Consider the following 23,987-nt stretch of genomic DNA (forward strand, 5'->3'; position numbering starts at 1 on the left):
CGCCCATTTCTCCTGCTAATTCTGGTCATGTGATGGCAGTTTCGATGGGTCGCATTGTCCAAGTAATGGGATGGAGCCGAGGTGATGGGTACATGACAGGGGTAATAATTGGTATCCCATTAACATGAGGGTAGAGAGTCTGTGGAGTTCCCTTCCTCAAAAGGCAGTGGAAGCAGAGTCTTTCAATGTTTTTACGGCAGAGGTAGATAGATCCTTGATAAAGAAGGGGGGTGAAAAGTTATTGGGTGTAAGGAAGTTACAATCGGATCAGCCAGGATCTTATTGAATAGTGGAGCAGGCTCAAGGGACTGGGCAGCCTACTCCTACTCTTCCTAATTTCGATGTCAGTTATAATTGGCTCACTGAAAGACATTATATAACATTCCATCTTCTTGGTGTCGACAGGTCTGGTAGCCATTGTCTTTTTAAATCCCTTCGATTCTAATGGTGAGGGACATTCAATTTAGCACCTGGAAAATCTATTTGTTTCTTTTGTCTGTGTCTGTCTAGAAGTCACCCGACCTTTCCGGAATCCATTTTGAGTGTACAATGTTCATTGTTCCATTCTTTTTTTAAAAAAGAGAATCACTGCTCAACTATCTTTAGAGGCATGATGTGACTGTCACAGGGGACAGAAGGGTTATTTGATGTGCTGGCTATATGCAACATCGTTAAGACCGAGACGTGCAATGAGTTGGATTTTGTGATCAGCGGTGAGTGAGTGGTGCTCATTGTTCATTACACTTCCACGGACACTTTGAGGGCACTGAAACATGGAGTGATAAGAAAGCTCTAGTGTTTTGGTGCAGTGCATTCTACAGAGGATCTGTGACCTGCAAGAACAGGGCAACCAACCTTGTACCTACCTCTAACCTCTCAGAGTGAAGAATTGTTACTGTGCAGCATAGTGTCTAAATCAGGAGTTGATGGTTTGAATATTTCATTCAATGCCAATTCAGAGAAAGGAAAAGAAAGATGGAATTGAGAGACAAAGAAACAATAATTAAAATATGGATGAATGAGACACCACACTTCAAAAAGTTAATGTTGTGTCAGAGATTGTTTGGCATTAATTAAGACTTTATTACACCATTAAAAAATTATATATCTTTGAATGGACAAACCCTAATGTTGTTTTGGTGAGTTTAGAGGGTATTAATCACCTTAATAAAGTGATTCACATGCAGTTTTAAGTATATAAATGCTGAGTCTCTTGGTCAAATACCACTATTATAAGAGCAGCATCAGGAGGAGCTAGGAAATTCAGCAATATCTGGATTTTCAGACTTAACTGGCATTTGCTGTCCAATTTATACTTTAATAATGGTGAGTGCTGATGGCCTCACCATTCTTCTAAATTCAAAAGTTTGGTTATTATGATTCAAATTGTGGTGGAATATTTAACATGATCCATCCCAGTATTATTAGTTGGTTTGCATCCACAACTATTGAGTCTTGTCAATTTTTTATCTATGTTCTTGTTTTGGCCTCTAATTAAACTGATCAAAGTATTTCTGACACTGAACAGTAGTAACTTTACAGTACTACTGTAAATCAAATCCTCTTATTAAAAGACTAGCATGATTGACAATGAAAGTTGTTTTTAAGCTGTTTTTAAACTTAAAATTTTAAATTGGCTGCATCTGCTTATTGGTTGTCAAACTTGGCTTACCTTTGCTTGAATAGAAGATTGGGGGTTGATCTATTAGGCTGTTTTAAAATGTTAGAAAGGACCCAATTAGGTAGATGCAGAAAAACACTACATGCTTTGGGTGCAGGAAACCAACAATGTGTGGACATAAATCTTAAAGTTAAAGTCTGACCATTTAGGAAGCACTTTTTCACACTGCGGGTGGTAGAACTTTGGAAGTCTTTCCCTTGGAACCCAATGAATGCTCAAGTCAATTGGAGTTTTCAAGACTGAGATTAATAGTTTCTTTTTGATAATGGTGTCAAGGGTAATGGTGCAAATGTGGGTAAATGGAATTGGGGTGCAGATCAGTCATGGTTTAATTGAATGGCAGTACAAGCTTGAGAGACTGAATGAAGTACTCCTGTTCCAATGATTCTAAATTTCTTTTTACTCATTCATGAAATGTGAGCATTGCTGGCAAGGCCAACGCTTATTGTCCATCCTTAATTACCCTCTAAAGTGATGGTATGCCACCATCATGAACCATTGCTGTCCATGTGGTGTAGGTACAGCCACTGCTGTTAAGGTAGAGCGTTCTAGGACTTTGACCCAGTGACAGTGAAGGAATGGTGCTATAGTTTCAGTTCACGTTGGTGAGTGACTTGAAGTGAAACTTGCAGGTTCTGGTGTTTGCATGTATCTGCTGCTCTGCCTTTCTAGGTGGCAGAGGTCAAAGGTTTTGAAGGTGCTGTGACAGTGCATCTTGACTCCGGTGCATTACTGCTGCCATTATGTGCTGGTCGATCAAGTGGGCTATTTTTTCCCTGGATGGTGTCAGCTTCTTGTGTTGTTGGAGCTGTACTCTATGGGCAAGTGGAGAGTTTTTCATCACACTCCTGATGGTGGACAGTCTTTTGAGGTGTCAGGAGGTGAATTACTCACCATACAATTCCCAACCTCTGTCCTGCTCTTGTAGCCACAGTATTTATATGGCTAGTCCAGTTCAGTTTCAGATCAATGGTAAACCCCAGGATTTTGATAGTGGGGGATTCTGTGATGGTAATGCCATTGAATGTCAAGGGGAGATGGTTGGATTCTCTCTTGTTGGAGATGGTCATTGCCTGGCACTTAAATGGCAAGTATCATTGAGGCCACACATCAGCCCAGGATTGAATGTTATCCTAGTCTTGCTGTATGCAGGCACAGTCTGCTTCAGTGTCTGAGAAGTCGTGAATGGTACCGAACACTATGCAAACATCGCTATTTCTGATCTTATGATGGAGGGAAGGTCACTGATGAAGCAACTGAAGATGGTTGGGCCTAGGACACTACCTGAAGAACTCCTGTAGTGATGATCATCCTTCAATATTCTTCCTTTGTGCTAGATATGATCCAATGAGTGGAGAATTTCTCCCCCAATTCCCATTCATCTGCATTTGTTTTGCTAGGGTTCCTTGATACCACAAATGGTCAAATAATGCCTTGATGTCATTCTCCCCTCACTTTAAGCCAAATCCTACTGACAACACTGGGAGTTCTAGAGGACTATTCTGAAAGTTTAAAAAAAATTCAAGTAGCTTTTTTGCCTGTGGGTAGGATGTAGTCGAAAGTTTCAACACGGCTTACGTATTACATCACTTGGCTTGAGCACTCCGATATATATAAGATGCTTGGTACAACAAAAAGGTATTTGCTTTTCACAATTTTAAGAAATCCTCATTCACCTTTTCACCTGACCACACTTTTTTTTTCTTTCCTGGACATGCCCTATATGCTTTTACCTCAGCACTTGATGAAACTTTCCTGTCATGGGTGTGTCAGAAGCTGTACAAGCTTGTCTGATATGGAACTTGGCTTGCTGCATTGTTCCAGTGAAGCTCACCGCAAACTGGAGGAACAGCACCTCATCTTCCGATAAGGCACTTTACAGCCTTCCGGACTGAATATTGAGTTCAACATTTTTAGATCATGATCTCTCTCCTCCATCCCCACCCCCTTTCCAATTTTCCCCATCCTTTTTGTTTTTTCCAATAATTTATATAGGTTTTTTTTATCCCACCTATTTCCATTATTTTTAAATGTATTTCCATCCATTGTTTTATCTCTACCTTTTAGCCTTTTTAGATTCCTTCACCCCACCCCATCCCCACTAGGCCTATCTGTACCTTGCTTGTCCTGCTTTCCACCCTTAATTAGCACATTCCTTTAGACAATATCACCACCTTCAACACCTCTTTGTCCTTTTGTCTGTGACATCTTTTGGTTATCTCCACCTATCACTGGCCCTCTATCCAGCTCTACTTGTCCCACCACCACCCCCCTTAAACCAACTTATATTTCACCCTTTTTCTACTTTTCCTTAGTTCTGTTGAAGAGTCATGCAGACTCAAAACATTAACTGTATTCCTCTCCACAGATGCTGCCAGACTGCTGAGATTTTCCAGGTGTTTTTGTTTTTGTTTTGGATTTCCAGCATCTGCAGTTTTTTGCTTTTATCTGATATGGAACTCAGTAGTTTAACAGAATCCATCGCATTTTTCACATTGCTTTGATGAAATCTTGAGTGGAAACCCAGATAAGGTGTCTGCATGGTTTCTCACTCAGGGTTATTGTTCCCCTACTAATCACCGACGAGTTGTAAGGTTAAGGATAAAACTATGTCTTTTATTTAAAAGCAAAATACTGCGGATGCTGGAAATTTGAAACAAAAAGAAAAATACCTGGAAAAGCTCAGCAGGTCTGACAGCATCTGCGGAGAGGAACACAGTTAACGTTTTGCGTCCATATGATTCTTCAACAGAACTGCATCTAGTTAGAAGTAGTATTAAACAGATAACAGTGTATGTCTACAGTCTGCCTACTATCCAAGTACTATGCCTAAAATCCAAAGATAGGGGGACCATCTCAGAATATCTTGTAGGTCAAGTAGGTACATAAATCTCTAATCCTGTGCATTTACTAAATAAAACACTGTTCTCAAATTATTTCCTGTGTCAGGAACCCTGACAAATATTGATGCAATTCAGGGGACCTTTGGGGAAATATTGTCATACCCTTGACACAACCTCAACGTACCTGCAGACCCTCACTTCCAACGGACCAAGTTGGTTTGCGTTACTGACTTTGTGCAGGAATTTATTTTCAATTTGTGTACAGCAACAGAAATAATATGCCCAAGTTAATGAGAAAATTTTGAAAATCTGACCCCTCACTTCTTCACTAGGACACCAGCTTGAATATATACATTCACTGTTAATGGGGCTCAATTGTCACTTTTAATATAATACCTGGGGCAGCAAATTTGTATTGCATTCATTGTATAAAAAAAAAGTGCACGTGTTTGTGATGTTGCTGCACATAATTGTGTGTTTGATTGTACCAAGATGGTTGGCAAGAACTGGGGATTCACATGTGCTCCCTTGTTACTTTTGTGATCATGTTTGGGACTCTGTCATTAAATGTAGTGTAAATGAAGGGGGTCATGTGACCTGTTCTGCAATCTGTCCATTTACTTCATCTTTGAAGAGAGTTGGTGTCAGGAATAGCTAATTGGCATTTCTATCTGGATGCAAGGTTAATGTGCTTCACATTGCCATGAGGAAGAGGGCAGAGGAAGCCATTTTTGAGATTAGGTTACAAGCTTCCCTATAAATCAATGACCATCATAGTTCAGCAGAGAGAAAAAGCTGCAGGAGGGAGATGGTCTCTTGTCAAAGAGATGCATCCTACATCCATCTAAGGATTCCTGGAGATTCGTCTCCGTGTAACTAGGGGAAGAAAAATCATCGGAATGGGCATTACTGCTGATGATAAATTTAAGGAATTCTCTGAAGACCTGAAGAAAAGGGTTGGAGACTGTGACTCAGATTTATAACTTGGTGAAGTAGGGATATGGGGACCCATTGGAAGCTGGGAGCAACTGAAGGACTGTAATTCTGTGGAGAGTGTGATGTGTGTTAAATATAAAAGGGGAACATTCCTCTTTATATTATATTTTCTTCTCATAGGCAATGTAGTGTTTGGTTAATCCTTTTTTTTTGTCATTTGTTACAGTAAAAGTTTTAAAACATGAAATCTTGTCATTCCTGCAGCTAACAACTGGAAGTTCAAATCTCTTAAACATTATTGGTCTCCATGGAGATCATAACATTATATGTCTAGGAACAGACTGAAACGGTGCATGTCTGTTATGTGCATCCCTGTGCATAAAAGCTTAAGTGTGTACAGAGTAGGCTCCAGTCCCACCCTCCACTGCCTGGCTTTTGAAAGTATAACAATGGTAACCAGAGTAGTTCTTTCTCCTTGGATAGGTACCAGGGTTTTTAATGTGCATCCCTCACCAGCCAAGCTGTGAATAGCAATTACACAAAATAGAACAACACTTGAAGATGGAACAGATGTTTATGCATTTTCCTTTCATATGGTGGGCTCAATTACGGATGATAAAGTTAATTCAGAAGAAAAGTATTTGCTTGTCTGTCTTTTCTTTTTGGAAAGAAAAGTTGGACACCTGTGCACCTGAAAATCTGGGCGAGATTTAATGGACATACAGCTGCCCCATACCTGAATAAGTGCAGTCGATGGAAGCAGGTATTTCAGTCATGGGAGCAGAGGGGATTGATTTGGGTCAAGAATTCAACAGATGGATTCAAAAGATGACGTACTTATAATGGTTACAGCACAGAAGGAAACCATTTGGCCCGTTGAGTCTGTGCCGACTCTGTCTGAACAATTCAGCTAGTCTCACCCACACCTTTTTTGCAGCAGCCCTGCATATTATTTCTCTTCAGATAAATGATCCAATTCCCTTTTGAAAATACAATTGGATCCTCTACCACCAAATGCTCAAGCAGTGCATTACAGATTCTAATCACTCGCTGTGTTTGTTTCTTTAAAAAAAAAACAATCTCCTCAAGTCACCTCTGGTTCTTTCACTGTAAATCTGTGTCCCCTGGTTCTCAATTCTTCTGCCAATGGGAAAGGTTTCGCGCTATTTACTTTATACTAATCCCTCATAACATTGAACAACTCTTATTAAATCTCTTCACAACCTGCCTCTCTAAGGCAAACAATCCCAGCGTCTCTGATATATCCACATAACCAAAGTCTCTCATCCCCCTAACCATTCTCATGAATTTTTTTCTGAACCCTCGAATTCATTCCCATCTTTCTGAAAGTGAGATGCCCTAGTTGAGGTTGATCTAGCGGTTTTTAAAGGTTGACCATAACTTGCTTGCTTTTGTACTCTTTGCCTCTATTTTTATAAAGGCCAGGATCCTGTTTGATTTATTAACTGCTTTCTTAACATATCCTGACATATTCAACACCTACCCCTAGGTCCTTCTGCTCTGGCACCCCCTTTAGAATTGTATTCTTAATTCTATATTGACGTTCCCTGTTGTTCTTACCAAAGTATATCACTCCACACTCCTCTATTAAATTTCATCTGCCATGTGTCCATTCATTCCACCAGCCCCTCTATATCCTTTTAAAGTTCATCCTCTTCACAGTTCACAATACTTCCAAGTTTTGTCATAAGTAAATTTTGAAATTGTGCCCTGCCCACCCAAGTTTCAGTCATTAATCTATGTCAAGAAAAGCAGCATCCTAATACCAACCCCTTGCGAACCCCATCATATACCTTCCTCCAGTCCCAAAAAACTTGATCACTGCTACTGTTTCCTGTCACTTAGCTAACTTCATACCTATGCTGCCACTGTTTGAATCCCACCATGGCAGATGGTGAAATTTCAATTCAATAAAAAAATCTGGAATTAAAAGTCTGATGAAGACCATGAAACCATTGCCGATTGTCATAAAAGCCCATCTAGTTTGCTAATGTGTTTTAAGGAAGGCAATCTGCCATCCTTACCTGTTCTGGCCTACATGTGACTCCAGACCCACAGTAATGTGGTTGACTCTTAAATGTCCTCTGAACAAGGGCAGTTAAGGATGGGCAATAAATGCTGGCCTAGCCAGCGACACCTGCATCCTATGAGCAAATGGGTGAAAAAAAATGTACCTTAGCTATAGCCAAACTATCGCCTCTTTAAAGGCAACCTGTTGTTCCATTACAGTTTTGCCTGGCAATCTTTGATTTCAATTTACCTGGGCTGAATACATTCTTACTCCGTTGGAATTGACCCCCCCAACCTCCTCCCCCCCCCCCACCCCCCCAGCCCCCCAATTATCTTTATTCTGGATAGCTCCTTGTCCTTTTTCCATTGCCAACCTAAACCATGTGAAACTATGATCAATGTTCCCCTACTGCCATTTGATCCACTTGTCCCACCTCATTCCCCAGAACTAGAGCAATGCCTCTTTTCTTGTTGAACTGGAAACATACTTATGTAGAAAAATTCCCTGAACACTTCACTTCAGAAACTCCCCTCTCTACCCTTTTACTCCTATTACTATCCCAGTCTATATTAGGATAATTAAAGCTCTTTCCCCCCCCCCCATTAAAATTACTCTATAGTTCTTACACCACTAATTCCCTTACATTTGTTTTTCTACATATTTTCCACTAGTTGGTGGCCTATAGAACACACTCAATCATACCTTTAGTGTTTCTTAGCTCTAACCAAATAGGGAGTCCTAGAGGACAGAACCTCCCTCTAGCACTGTAGTATTCTCTTAAATCAATACTGTCACCTTTCCTCCTCCTTTCTTTCCTTCTCTATCTTTCTTGAACATTTTGTATCCAGGAATACTCAGTACCCAGCCCTGCCTTTTTTTTATTAATCTAGACCTCCAGTATTGCCAACATCATACTCCCATGTTGCTACCTGTTCCTGCAGCTCACCAACCTTATGTACCACACTCTGCCCATTTATGTCCAGGTACTGTAACCCTAATTTACACCTTTTATTCCCTCTAACTCTGACCCCACTTAACACTAGAGTAAGAAATAGCAAGACATTATCTGTCTCTCCCATTTTTTTCCCTCTATCTTGTTTCTCCTCTCACCTTATGTCCGGGCTCCCAACTCACTGCAAAGTTAGCTTAAACCTTCCCCCGGACCACAGGCAAATGGTCTGCAAGGAATTTGGTCCTGGCTCTGTTCAGGTGCAACCTGTCCAGTCTGTACAGGTGCCCAGGAGGAAAAACCAGTAAAACTTGAGAAATAACTGGTACTGGTTTGAACTGGAATTTCACCTTAAAGTGTGCAGAACCAATTTGGGCCAGTACCAGTCATTTCTCAACTTTTACTGGTTTTTCCTTGCATCTGCCATAGAACTGAAGGGAGGCAGTGGTATAGTGGTATTGTCTACTGGATTAGAATTCTAGTCACTGTGGCGATCTGGGTTCAAGTCCCACAATAGCAAATGGTGAAATTTGAATTCAATAAAAATTTGGAATTATGTAGCCATTACAGTTTTAAAAACCCATCTGGTTCACTATTGCCCCTTTCAGAGAAGGAAATCTGCCAGCTGTTACCCCCCGCCCCCCGCCTTGCCTTTTGTGATGTGAAATTGATTGCACAAGTACTTGGCAAGAGTAGTACTTTGCCTATCCCACTCCCATCGTAATCTCTTCACTCTGTTCCCTCTTCCTGCCCTATCCCCAGTATAGCAGCCTGAGCTCCAGTCCAGTTTCAGACCTTTGTGTATTCCGCTCGTTAAAAGTTAGAAACACTCTCACTCCTGCTCGCAAGAAGATCCACAGCCCGACAATAACTCGAGTGCTGCTAATTACTAAGATTTCTAACCTCTTGCTCCTCCCCTGAGCAAGGACAAATGTCACAAATCGCCGTGTGTCCACTCTGTGGATGTTTTTCTGGGTGTTTTTGTATCTATGAGTACACTTTTTTTCCAGCTTTTGTTAAACCAGGGTTTTATGTTTTAGATTCCAGGGTCATTAGAGGGCATTAAATCTGCAATGCCAAAACGGACCTACCTTGTAGAAAAAGTGACTAAGCTTGCACTCCAGCCAAGTTGCTAAGGCAATTTAACAACATTGTATGGAACAGTCTACATCACAGTACAGTACAAAACACGTTCTTCTGATTCGGAAATGAATTAACAGCGTGGGCTATACAGATCCGAGCAAAGCTAATGAGTTTTATTCCTTTTTTAAAAAAAAAGAATAAAAGTCTGTCTGTAAATAATTTCGACCAAAATGACTTGTCGGGATATCTACCGTCCCACTGCATTAAAAGTTTTTAAACAGAAACATTCGGAGTGTTCGCAGTCTTGAGCTTTCCTGGGAGGGATATATTTCCAGTCGCACTTTATGCTTGATCCTCGAACAACGGTTTTGGGCAGAAGAGGTTTCTTCAATTTTCAGGACCACAGGAATGGCTTTGGCAATTGCAGGAGATTTTACTGTGTCTTGATCAGCAGTTAGTGACTCCTAGTGGAAGGTGTGCACGTCTGAATGCCTGGTGACGAATGGGTCAATTTGAACTTCTTGATGCTCCTCTGTCCCTCACCCTGTAAACACTCTCAGAATTGTTACCAAGTCATTTACCCCGAGCCAAGTCAAAAGTCTTTTTTAAAGTGAAAGTCAGTAACATAAAAGCAAAATACTAGGGCTGTTAGAGATCTGAAATAAAAACAAAGTGCTGGGAAAAAAAACTCATCAGGTTGGGCAAGCATTGGTGAAGAGTGACAGAGTTAACATTTCGAGTCCAGTATGACTCTTCTTTGGAAATGACTCATACTGGACCTGAAACGTTAACTCTGTTTCTCTCCACCGGTGATGCCTGACCTGCTGAGTTTTTTCCAGCACTTTGTCTTTATTAATAAAGTGTCCTTTAAGACTCTCTGCTTTACTTCACCATAGGCTTTAAATCTGATAGGGATTGAAATGCAAACATGGAACTTGAAGCCTTTATTTCATTTGTTGACTGAGCATCAATAATCTTAGGCTGCAGGCCTGTTTCTGGTGTTAGATGAACTTTCGAGACGCCCATTTTCTGATATTAGTGACAGAATAATGGATTGTAAATTTAATAGCCTAAATGTTACGTGGAGCTTCTGACAGTCATTTATGAATTAAAATTTCAGAGAACATTACAACTAAGATAAGTCATTCTGAACTGTAAGTTTGAAAGAGGCATGTTTCTTCAAACATAAGTGCAATTTTTATATGTGCTTAATTTGTGAAAAAAAAATTGACACTTTTCCAGGATGGCTTTTCAGGTGGGGCCACATTTGGCCTCTCAAGGCCATCAACCATTTTTTTTCCAGGTGTTTTACAGGCCGCTGTTATCTTTGTGACCAAACTTATAACCAAATGATATGAATTTTGGTGACAACATGATTGGTATATAGCTTGCAAGAGCAATACGTGTTATGCCTGAATCAATTTCAAAGTGACCTCCGCATGTCAGCATTCAATGCAGTTACAGCAAGTATCGCACGTAATGCTGTTGAAACTGAGTCTTGATGACCTACTTCTCTGTCTGTCTGTCTGTTTCTCTCTCTCTTTCTCCCTCTCTTTCTCTCTCCCTCTCTCTCTCTCCTTCTCTCTCTCTTTCTCTCTCTCTCTCTTTCTTTCTCCCTCTCTCTTTCTCTCTCCCTCTCTCTTTCTCTCTCCCTCTCTCTTTCTCTCTCCCTCTCTCTTTCTCTCTCCCTCTCTCTTTCTCTCTCCCTCTCTCTTTCTCTCTCCCTCTCTCTTTCTCTCTCCCTCTCTCTTTTTCCTTTCTCTCTCTCTCTCTCTCTCTCTCTTTTTCCTCTCTCTCTCTCTCTTTTTCCTCTCTCTTTCTTTTGATTTTGGGCTTAGGGGTGGGCACGCATGCCAGCGGGAGCTGGGCTGAAACCTTTTATTTAACTCAGGAGTTGGAGTTGCATCAACCGCCTTGGGGTGTCTCCATTGATGCCAATAAATAGAACCCTCCTCACACAAAGTCAGTGAGAAAGGAGGGAATCTGGTGGCGATTTAAACTAATTTGGCAGAGGGATGGGATACGGAGTGGAGGTATAGTAGGGGGTGATGTACAGATAAGTATAGAAGAAAAACCAAGTCAGTCTGGAAGACACAGTGAATATAGTCAAATTGAGGCACAAGGGAGCATGGCAGCGCTGGAAGGCATTTATTTTAATGCAAGGAGTCTTGTGAGTAAGGCAGATGAGTTGAGGGTGTTTATTAACACGTGGGGATATGACATCATTGCTATCATGAAGACATGGTTGAGGGAGGGGCAGGACTGGCTGCTCAATATTCTGGAGTATAGAATCTTCAGGTGAGACGGAGGTGGGGGTCTGTAAAACAAGAGGTGGTGTCGCAATATTGATCCAATGAGCCAATTACTGCAATGAGGAGGGGTGATGTCTTAAAAGGTTCCTCAAATGAGGCCATATGGGTGGAAGTTAAAAACAAAAAGGGGGTAATCACATTGCTGCAAGTGTACTGTAGACCCCCAAACAATCAGGGAGAGATAGAAGGGCAGATATGTAGGCAAATCTCAGAAGTGTAAAAATAGTAGGGTAATATTTATAGGAGATTTCAACTTCCCCAATATTGACTGGGGTAGACAAAGTGTGACAGGCTTAGAGGGGGCGGAATTATTAAAATGTATCCAGGAGAGCTTTTTAAACTAGCATGTAGAAAGTCCTACAAGAGACGGGTGGTGCTGGACCTAGTTTTGGGGAACAAAGCTGGGCAAGTGGTAGAAGTGTCAGTGGAGGGTGGCATTTCGGTGATGGTGACCATAACTCTGTAAGATTTAAGGTACTTGCGGAAAAGGACTAAGATGGACTGGAAATAGAAGCTCTGAATTGGAGAAAGGCCAGTTTGAATATGATAAGACAGGATCTGGCCAAAGTGGACTGGGACCAGCTACTTGTAGGAAAATCTACATCTGAGTTATTCAAAATAGAAATAGTAGGAGTGCAGGGCCAACATGTTCCCGTAAAGGTTAAGCGTGGGATCAACAACTCCTGAACGTTGAGGAACGTACAGGATTAGATAAGGAAAAAAAGGGAAGCTTATAGTAGATACTGAGGGTTCAAAACAGTGGAAGCCCCGGATGAGCACAAAGTGCCACGGGTTACTTAAAAAAGAAATTAGGAGAGTGAAGAGGGGGCATGAAGAATCACTGGTGAGTAAAAGAAAGGAAAATCCAAAGGTATATTAGGGGCAAGAGGATAACCAGGGAAAGAGTAGGGCCCATTAGGGACCAAAGTGGCAATCTGTGTGAGGAGCCGGAAGATGTAGGTGAGATTTTAAATAAGTACTTTGCATCTCTATTCAATATAGAGAAGGACGTTGTAAGTATAGGAATCAGGGAGGGAGACTGTGATATCCTTGAACAAATTAGCATTGAGAGGGAGGAGATATTAACTGTTTTAGTGGGCTTAAAAGTAGATAAGTCCCCAGATCCAGATGGGATGTATCCCAGGCTGCTGTGGAGGCAAGGGACGAGACTGCAGAGGCCCTGACATTAATTTTCAAATCCTCTCTGGCAACAGGAGAGGTGCTAGAGGACAGGAGGACAGCTAATGTAGTTTCATTATTCAAGAAGGGCGGTAGGGATCAACCAGGGAACTATTGGCCAGTGAGTCTAACATCAGTGGTAGGGAAAATTTTGGAAAAAATTCTGAGGAACCGAGGTAATCTCCACTTTTGGAGGCAAGGATTAATCAAGGATAGTCAGCATGATTTTGTCAGGGGGAGATCATGTCTAACAAATTTGATTGCATTAAGTTCCAAGGGAGTAAGGCAAGGCTAGATGGCCTCTACTTTAATGTCAGGAGTATTACAGGTAAAATGGATGTGTTAAGGGTGAGAATTGACACGTGGAATTGTGATATAGCAGCCAACGCTGAGACGTGGTTGAGGGAGGGGCAGGATTGGCAGCTCAACATTCCGGGATATAGAATCTTCAGGCAAGACGGGAGGGGATAAAAGAGGAGGAGGCATTGCATTATTAGTTAAGGAGTCAGTTAGTAAGGAGAGATGATGTCTTGGAGGGGGCATTGAATGAAGCTTTGTGGGTAGAGCTTAGGAATAAAATAGGGGCAGCCACATTGTTAGGTGTTTATTAGAGACCCCCAGATAGTCAGCCGGAAATTGAGGAGCAAAGGTGTGCACAATTTGCAGAGGTGTGTAAAAACAATAACAATAGGGTAATTATATTAGGTGATTTCAACTTTCCCAACTTTAATTGAGATAGACATAGTGTTAAGAGCTTGGATGGAGTGGATTTCTTGAAATGTGTACAGGAGAACTTTTTAGTTCAATATGTAGAGAGTCCAATAAGGGAAGGCGCAATGCGGGACCTAATTCTGGGGAATGAAGCCAGACAGGTGGCTGAGGTGGTGGTGGGGGAGCATTTTAGTGATAGCGACCACAACATGGTACAGTTTAAGCTCGTTATGGACAAAGAAATAGACAAGTTGCAAAAAAATGTTTTGGATTGGAGGAGAGCAGATTTTAGTAAAATAAGGCAGGATCTGGCCAAGGTAGATTGGGAACAGCCACTTGTGGGGAAATCTACAGAGGAGGGCATTCAAAAAGGAAATGGGGAGGGTACAGGCTCAACATGTTCCCTCTAGGGTGATGGAAGGAATAACAAGCCCAGAGAACCATGGATGACCAGAGATATTCAGGATACGATGCGAAGGAAAAGAGAGGCTTTCAGCAGGTACAAGGGGACCAAATCAGTGGAGACATTAGTGGAGTACAGACAGTGCAGGGTGGAGCTTAAGAAAGCAATTAGGAAAGTAAAGAGGGGATATGAGAAAGCTCTGGCTGGTAAAAGTAGGGGAAATCCCAAGATATTCTATAAGTATATCAATGGGAAGAGGATAACCAGGGAAAGAGTAGGGCCCATTAGGGACCAAGGGGGCAATCTACAGGTGGAGCCAGAGAACATCAGTAGAGTGTTGAATGAATACTTCACATCCGTCTTCACCCAAGAGAATGAGGATGAAGGTCTCAGGGAGAGAGACTGCAAGGTTCTTGAGCAAATTGATATAGGGAGTGACAAGGTATTGGAGGTGTTGGCAGGCTTAAAAGTGGACAAATCTCCAGGTCCGGATGATTTGTGTCCCAGGCTACTGAGGGAGGCAGGGGAGGAGATCGCAGGGGCTCTGACCCAAATTTTTAATTCCCCTCTGGCACAGGGGATGTGCCAGAGCACTGGAGAACAGCTAATATGGTTCCGCTATTTAAGCAGAGTTGTAGAGATAAGCCCGGGAACTACAGACCAGTGAGTCTCACGTCAGTGGTAGGGAAACTATTGGAGAAAATTCTGAAGGAGAGAATCTATCTCCACTTGGAGAGATAAGGTTTTATCAGGGATAGTCAGCATGGCTTTGTCAGAAGGAGGTCATGCCTAATAAATTTGATTAAATTTTGTGAGGTGACCAGTTGTGTAGATGAAGGTAGTAGATTTGATGTGGTTTATATGGATTTCAGCAAAGCCTTAAGCAAGGTCTCACATGGGAGACTTATAAAGAAGGCTAATGCACATGGGATACAGGGTAATTTGATAACGTGGATTCAAAATTGGCTTAGTTGTAGGAGACAGAGGGTGATGACAGAAAGATGCTTTAGCGACTGGAAGCCAGTATCCAGTGGTGTACCACTGTGCTGGGTCCCCTACTATTCGTCATTTATATGAACAACATAAATGACTATGTGGGGTTAGGGTTAGTAAGTTTGCAGATGACACAAAGATTGGCCGGGTGGTTAACAGTGAGGATAAGTGTCTTGGGCTACAGGAAGATATAGAAGGGATGGTCAAATGGGCAGATAAGTGGCAGATGGAATTAACCCTGAAAAGTGTGAGGTGGTACACTTTGAATACTTCCTTGTCAAATTACTCCTTCCAATGAATGGAATGACACCAGGAAGTTCTAAGGAACAAAGGGACCTTGGCGTGTGTGTCCATAGATCTCTGAAGCTGGAGGGGCATGTTAGTGGGGTGGTGAAAAAGGCATATGGGACACTTGCCTTTATCAATCGAGGCATAGGTTACAAAAGCAGGGAGGTCATTTTGGAGTTGTATGGAACCTTAGTGTGGCCACAGCTGGAGTACTGGTGTGCAGTTCTGGTCGCCACATTATAGGAAGGATGTGATTACACTGGAGGGGGTGCAGAGGAGATTCACCAGGATGTTGTCTGGGATGAAACATTTAAGTTATGAAGAGAGGTTGGATAGACTTGGGTTGTTTTTGTTGGAGCAGAGAAGACTGAGGGGCGACCTGATCGAGGTGTACAAGATTATGAAGGGCATAGACAGGGTGGATAGGGAGCAGCTGTTCCCCTTAGTTGAAGGGTCAGTCACGAGGGGACATAAGTTCAAGGTGAGGGGCAGAAGGTTTAGGGGGGATGAGGGGAAAAACCTTTTTTACCCAGAGGGTGGTGACGGTCTGGAATGTGCTGCCTGGGAGGGTGGTGGAGGCGGGTTGCCTCACATCCTTTAAAAAGTACCTGGATGAGCACTTGGCACATCATAACATTCAAGGCTATGGGCCAAGTGCTGGTAAATGGGATTAGGTAGGTAGCACAGGTGTTTCTCACATGTTGGTGCAGACTCAATGGGCCGAAAGGCCTCTTCTACACTCAGATTCTGTGATTGAATTTTTCGATGAGGTGACTATGTATGTAGATGAGGGTAGTGTAGTTGATGTAGTCTACATGGACTTCAGTAGGGCTTTTGACAAGGTCTCTCATGGGAGACTGGCCAAGAAAGTAAGAGCCCATGGGTCCAGGGCAATTTGGCAAATTGGACTCAAAACTGGCTTAGTGGCAGAGGGTGATGGTCGCAGGTTGTTTTTGTGACTGGAAGCCTGTGTCCAGTGGCGACCATAGGGTTCGGTGCTGGGTCCCTAGCTGCTTGTAGTGTATATTAATGATCTAGGCGTGAATGTAGGAGATATGATCAGTAAGGTAACAAGAAAATTGGTGTGGTAAATAGCGAGGAGGAAAGTCTTAGACTAGCTGGTCAGATGGGCAGAACAGTGGCAAATCGAATTTAATCCTGAAAAGTGTGAGGTGATGCATTTTGGGAGGATCAACATGGAAAGGGAGTACACGTTGAATGTACTCCCTAGGAAGTACAGAGGATCAGAGGGACCTTGGTGTGCATGTTCATAGATCCTTGAAGGCAGCAGGACAGGTAGGTAAGGTGGTTAAGAAGGCATATGGGATACTTGCCTTTAGTCGAGGCATTTAATACAAGAGCAGGGAGGTTATGACGGAGCTGTATAAAGCATTAGTTAGCCACATCTGGAGTACTGTGTGCAGTTCTGGCTGCCACACTATAGGAAGGATGTGATTGCACTGGAGAGGGTGCAGAGGATGTTCACCAGGATGTTGCCTGGGTTGGAGTGTTTCAGCTATGAAGAGAGACTAGACAGGGGGGTTGTTTTCCTTGGAGCAGAGAAGGCTGAGGGAGGACCTGATTTTGTACAAAATTATGAGGGGCAAAGACAGGGTAGATAGGAAGAAACATTTTCCCCTTAATAGAGGGGTCAATAACTAGGGGGCATAGATTTAAGGTAAGGGGCAGGAAGTTTAGAGAGGATTTGAGAAAAAATATTTTCACCCAGATGTGAGTGGTATCTGGAACACTCTGCCTGAAAGAACGGTAGTGGTGGGAACCCTCATAACATTTAAGATGTACTTAGATGAAACGCCATAGCATACAAGGCTACGGGCCAAGTGCTGGAAAATGGGATGAGAGTAAATAGAGGCTTGAATTCCGGCAGGGACATTGATGGGCCGAAGGGGCCTCTTTCCAGACTCTGACACTCTGACTGATAACCTCTGACAAGCTGCTTGGCCAATCGCTATTGTGGATCTGGCAGTCCAGCTTCCAAAGCAGCCAATCAGCAGTGGCAATGGGCGGGATAGTGTAGGAGGAAATTGCAACCTGTGCTGGATTACACTAATTGTGGTTTGTGCCGAAACATCAATTGACTGTACTGTACCAGGGTTAAAAAGAAATGCAATTTTCTTTTTAAACTGAGGAATGTCGCTAGGTTAATTTTGTCCAAGTCAAGTCACAAATCGACTTGCCTGCTGAAAAATAAGTCAGAACTGAAAAAAAAAATTGAATCCAGTCAGACTCATGCCCGAGTCACTGGCTCGAGTCAACAACTCTACATATTATGCATGATTTAAGTTGGTGAGTTAAAAAAGTTTTCCAGCATCTGTTGTATGTGTGAGTCACAGTTTTTGTGGAAAGGGATTCCAGTTGCTACAAGGGAAATACAAATTTGGAAGCAATATTTTCATTTGGAAAATGTACTTCCTTATATAGTCATGACTAAGTTTTTGGTTTGGTTTTTCTATTAGCTCATGAGAGACGGGCATCGTTGACAAGAACTTGCAGTGCTTCAGGAAAGGGGTAGGCAATGAATGGACTACTGCAATCCATGTGGTGTAGGTACACCCACAGTGCTGTTACAAAGGGAGTTCCAGGATTTTTACCCAGTGACAGTGAAGGAAGAGTGATATATTTCCAAATCAGGATAGTGAGTGACTTGAAGGGGAACTTGCATGGTACAGTTGGTGGTCCCATATATCTTTATGCCCTCATCCTAATAGACTGAACGTTTTAAAGGGACTGTCAAAGATTTCTTTGTGACTGTTAGTATAAACACTAGAAATAAAAGATTATAATATTTACTCCCATAATCTTAGAAACTCCCAATTCTGGTGAACAAACGTGGGTGGAATAGGAAGGAGAACATCAGCCAGGGCTCCTGCTCCTGATCACTATCTAGTGATCCTCAAAGGAAAGCATTCACGTGTGGGTGTTTGCTGAGGCGGTGAGGCCTTCCAAGGTCATTGCTTATCTATGGCCATGACTGAATGAGGCCTTTAGCATGCTGCCAGCACGTGCAGAACAAATGAGAAAATAAAGTCCATCAGTTGTCAACTTTCACCTAGAAATAGTGACATAATTTTGAAATGTAAGTGAACCAGCAATTTATTTTTTTTCTCTCTGGAGTGTTCCATTTCTATTTAGACGCATACACTCGCTCTACATCCACCCACGCACACATAATATAAAAGATGGTGTGCTATTTTGTCTCCTTTTAAGAAGACTACACTGCAAAATTGAGTTGCCATCATCTGCTAATTAACCTGTAAGAAAGGCAGGGATAAGTGGAATTGTGGCTTGACTAGGGTTGCTGTGACCTTTAGCTAACTTGGCAATCTTGCTTTGGCAGCTGGAGTTAATAAAAGTAAAATACATTGGAGGTGAAATGAATTGCAATTTGTTCATCTTGTTAGAGGGTGTGGCTGTTGAATGACTTAACAAGCTAACTGTTAAGGAGCTGGAACAGGCAGTGCCAGCAGGAGTTAGGAGAGGCTTGGCCTAAATAGCCAAGTGGTTATGGTACTGGGTTTGTAACCCTGAGATCAAGAGTTCAAATCTCACAATGGCAAACTATGAAACAATGTAACTTCATCTGAAACAGATGGAAACGGGTTTGTACTTGAAAGAGTTACAGATGCTGCCAGACCTGCAGGAGTTAGGAGGCTGGTAAAAAGACCTGGGTACAACATTTTCCAGCTGTTGGCATTAAATTAGTCTCTCCATTGAGAAACAGTTTTGAAACTTTGCTTTTTAAAAATGGTCAAAAATTTGGTTTATTCCTGAGCAAATCATAGCTGGATGCTAATGCTAAGGCATATAGCATTAAAACCAAATCATAAAGCAGTTAACTTGCAAAGTTCATTCTCTTCCAGAATTATAAGATGTGTATTTTGGACTTGCTTGCGAATATTTGTTGAGTGAAGGCTAAAATTTACTTGTTATTTAAAAGATTGTGTCTCATGTACGATCTGGAGCATTATACCCTTGGACAGCATGTGTTTAAATCCTTTCAACTGATACTTGTACTTGGAGTTTTAAGCAATAAATTTTGCCATCTTTGGGAGTGCTTGAGGAGTAATCAGCCTAAGTGGTCTACACTGATGACACTGTCTGAATAATAAATTGGAACTGAGTTTTTTTCCAAGGATTTTATGTATGCTGCCTCATTAGCCCTTGAGTCATCATACATAAGCCAATAATTCTTTTAAAAAAAAAGTGCTTGGCAACCAGCACAAACTAAATAAACACTAGCTAATCACAATTTAACTCTTTTTTTGACCAGAAAAAATTAGAGACTGAACAGAGTACAATTTGATGTATTAGTAACAATGCTTTGTTTCATTGCTCCTGCATTTTGAAGATAATGCATTTTGTATTGCTGAGAAAGATGTTTTGTCGAAGCTTTTCATCTGGCCAAGGCATTGCCCTGAGGAATGAATCAATGAATGGCTGTCACTTATTTTGTTTCAGTTATTGAAATTTCAAACAATGCTTGGCAGGTAACTATCGGTCACCATCAACTGGTGCATTCTCCATAGCTACACCTCGACCAGAGTGCCAACCAGTCAGCACTCTCTTCTCATACAGTATAAATTTGTTGTTTTCCCTTGCATTGGTATTCTTATGAATTGTTCTGATGAGTGCAAGGCGGAAAGCTTCAAAAAAAGGTTTCCAGCAACTGTCATCTGCATAAGTCTCTTTCTCAGCAATACTCAAGTTCTACACTACCAAACGATTATTTATAATGCAATTTGTCAATATATGAGAACCAGAGCAGTAACTTGTTTTCTGAATTCAACTTACTTCCATTGAACATAATTCAAAAATACACAAATACTGCATTAACTAGGCTCAGCTTAACACAACATGACTTTTTTTTCATGAATATTTCATTGCATCCTTGACAAAATTAGCCCACCACAATTGGTGGCAATGTAAGGGGCAGTAATTCCACAAAGTTTGTTACATTACTCATCCATGATTATATATTTAGACACGTGACCAGTTTGACCAAGTGGCAACTTAACAGTCACATCCCAACAATCCAACATTATGTGCACAGGAACTGGCTTCAAGTTGTATCTAGTTATCTTTATTCCTGATTCGCTGCTACTATACTAGTACCTCTTTTGATCCATATTGCTGAGTTAGCAGTTAGTTTATGGTAATTTGTAGAATGTTAATCCATTCAAATTGTTGGACTAATCTCTGAATTAGAAGTCAATGCAGCTGTTAAAGGCAGAGGGGAGAAAGAATTTATTATATTTATGTAATATCTTTCTCAATCTCCAAGATGTCCCAAAGCTAGTGAAGTACTTTTGAAGTGTTGTAATATAGGAAAACACAGCAGCCAACTTGTGCAGAGCATGGTCCCACAAACAAAAATGCCTCTGATTCAGAAGGTTGTAGGTTTAGAAATCGATCGTTTAATTTGGGCTGAGATCCCAATGCAATGCTAAATGAGTGCCAGGTTGTTTGCAGGTGCTGTTTCCTTCTGGTGAGATGCTTAAGTGTCTCGGGTGGAACTAAAATATCCTTTAACGCTAATCAAAGAAGAAGAGGGAATCCAAAATTGATCAAGCGGCACCACCAGAAAATGGATGAACTGGTTCCTCCTTTTGATTGTTTTGCGTTCCAGAGGAAAAGTTGGCATAGCTGACTCCAGAAATGATCTGAAAATACAAGAAGAAAAGAATCAAAGAACTTGCATTTATAAAGCACTTTTCACAACCTCAGAATATCATCATGCCAAAGAATTACTTTGTTGCAGTGTAGTCACATAGGAAACCTTTTGAGCATCGCAGGGTTCCACAAACAGGGATGCGATAAATAGTCGATGATTCTGTTTTTGGTGTTGGTTGAGAGTTGGAAAGGCATAAGGGGAACTCCCCTGCTCGTTGAATAATGCTGTGGGATCACCAACATTTCACCTGAAAGGTTCGATGGGTCCCAGTTTGATGGAGGTGGCACCTCCAACACTACAACATTCCAGTTATCCTGAAGTATCAGCCTGATTATGTGCTCAAGCCTGAGAGTGGGGCCTGAATTCCACAACCTTCTGGACTTGGGTGAGAGTGCTGACAGCAGACTTGAGCATAATGCAGCTAAATTTCTTTAACCCTCCTTGTAATCAATGACTGACCTATTTTTGAAGATGTGATTTCTTCTAATATGCATTTAGATTGAATTGCAAACATATCTGGTATTCCTTTTATTTAATTATATGCTTTGACTACGTGACAGTTACTAATATTTAGTGGTGAACTTTCTGGGTTGCTATTTTTATGGCCTGAGTTTAAAAACAAATCCACAGAACTTCCCATGAGTGTGAAGCTAGTCAGTGCATTGCTGGAAGTGGAACTGAGCCAAATAGATCAGGAAATTGAATTCCTGCACATTGGCCTGCAAATGAATGAGCTCAGCAATGAAAGTGGCCTGGGTCATAGTAGCTCTGGGTTTGGAAAAGACCAGGATTCCTGCTTGTGATCGTCATCTGTGGTTGCTGTGGAAGTGTTGGGTGAGGGCAGGATCACTATCAGTTGTGATGCCCCCCCCGCCCCAACACCTACCTTTTTCTTTTTTTGCAATGTATTAACCTCCCTTTAGGCACTGCTTAGCCTCTCACAGGGAGAACATGCATTTGAACTATATGCTGAAGGATGATCAGCCAACAAATGGCATTCCAACAGTTAGTGTCCAGCACATGGGGAGAACATTTGGGGCTGGGTAAAGTTATTTTTGCCTGTGTACATGTGAGGTTTTCTAACATAATACTGCACTGTTCAAAACAATGAATGCTTATTTCTGTGTTTCTTTTCACAGATGAGATTTTAATGTGAGTGGAATGAGGCAAACATTGCACTGCTTTGGATACCCCTGCTACAGTCTCTACTCTGGAAGCTGTCCTGCTTGTGAACAGTTGGTTACTTTTGGGATCTCACTAATTGCTGCACTTCATGACAATCACCTCCAATCAATGGACTGGCTTACTGTGAATAATCGTGCCTGTACTACAATGTTTTGCTGATCTTTCTCTTTTTATTTAAAAAGAAAAGGACAAGAGCTTGTGACAATTGTGATAATTTTGCATGGTTTCTATTTTTTTATTTGACCATCAAAGCTCAGACATTAATGGAAGTAATTGAGATATTACAGTTTGAAGAACACGCAAACAATCGGCAGAGCATGCCTTCCAGTGGTCATGCCAGGTCCACGTTACTCCCCGTCTGCAATGAGGGCACCAAGTCTAGTAGTTTACCAAATGGCATCAGGAAAAGTCCAAAGGAGTATATTCAAATCTCCTTATCAGATGCAAACTGTAAACTTCCAATGGAGTGGTGGAAGACTGGTGTCGCCTTTGTTTATGCACTGTTCAATTTGATTATGACGAGTGTCATGATCACTGTTGTGCACGAAAGAGTCCCTCCCAAAGAGAAGAATCCTCCACTACCTGATACATTCTTTGACTATGTGGACCGTGTTGAGTGGGCTTTCAAGATTTCGGAAGTCAATGGTTTGATTCTTGCTGGCCTCTGGACGATCCAATGGTTGCTTCATCGATACCGGTGAGTGATTCGTTAGCAAGTAATTCAACATCTGATTGACGCTGTCGTCATAAGACATGAATGCTTCCAACTGCTCGCAATTCAACAGTAGGGACACCTATCAAGAATACAAAACAAATGTATTGTTCCACAGAGTTCCTATGACACTGAACCACCTAAAGCTATTTCAGGGTCTAGATAGATATTTCTCATTGTAATTTAGTTATTTGATTGGGAATGAATGGAAATAGAGGTTGGGGGCATTAGTTAGTAACTGTCCTTTCATCTCTGGCACTGAACTTAGGCCAGACTACCTTAATAAAAGTCTTTCATCTTTGCTGATAATAGCAGTGTTTCAGGGATTATGTTTCTGATATCTAGTGAAGGTGTGTAGGATAAAATTTATGGGGAACCTCACTCCAGGGCCTTAATTGATGTCTGGTGTGTAAATCTGAGAAAGAAACAATTTTATAGCCAGGTTATTCCTTTAAAAAGACCTTAGGTACATTATTGAAATCAAGCAGAGAGAGCTTCATTTTGCATTTAGTTGTTCTGCAGTTAACTCGAGTTCTTGACACAAGGCTAGCAAAAGTGTTCCTTTTCCCAGCACTCTGATCTTCCAGCTGGATAAGCACAAGATTTGCTGTAAATAGTTTTCAGGAGTGGGGGCAGAAAAAAATCTTCCCTCATCTCATTTTGTGTTCTTGCCTTAAGACGTGCTACCAATATTCCCTCTAACTTCTCTTTGCTGTGCACGGCCAGCTTGCTGCACTGCACGATCCCTTTACGATGCATGTGTGCACCTTGTTGCACTGCACGATCCCTTTACGATACATGTGTGCACCTTGACAGGAATATAGCTTTTATGTGGCACATTGCCAATTGCCTTGTGGTTATGCACTTAGAGGGAATATTGCATTCTACCATCAAAAATGAGGTTATCATTTTAATAATCTAAAAAAATCTCATTTCCACTTCTACTTTAGCTAGAATCATCAATGTTTATCCTACATGTGAAATGTCC

General features: G+C 41.6%; 1 protein-coding gene across 3 annotated transcripts in view; it reads left to right on the plus strand.

Annotated features, from left to right (window-relative positions):
• Positions 1-23,987, plus strand: part of sgms2a (sphingomyelin synthase 2a) — a 77,453-nt gene that overhangs the window by 25,095 nt on the left and 28,371 nt on the right. For all 3 annotated transcript variants that reach the window (XM_041185612.1, XM_041185605.1, XM_041185620.1), the window contains one exon: positions 22,242-22,984. In XM_041185612.1, coding sequence (XP_041041546.1) covers positions 22,551-22,984 — 434 coding nt within the window. In that variant the 5' untranslated portion in view covers positions 22,242-22,550. The remainder of the gene's footprint in view (positions 1-22,241; positions 22,985-23,987) is intronic.

This window comes from Carcharodon carcharias, chromosome 1, assembly GCF_017639515.1.
Source record: "Carcharodon carcharias isolate sCarCar2 chromosome 1, sCarCar2.pri, whole genome shotgun sequence".
Classification (NCBI taxonomy): domain Eukaryota; kingdom Metazoa; phylum Chordata; class Chondrichthyes; order Lamniformes; family Lamnidae; genus Carcharodon; species Carcharodon carcharias.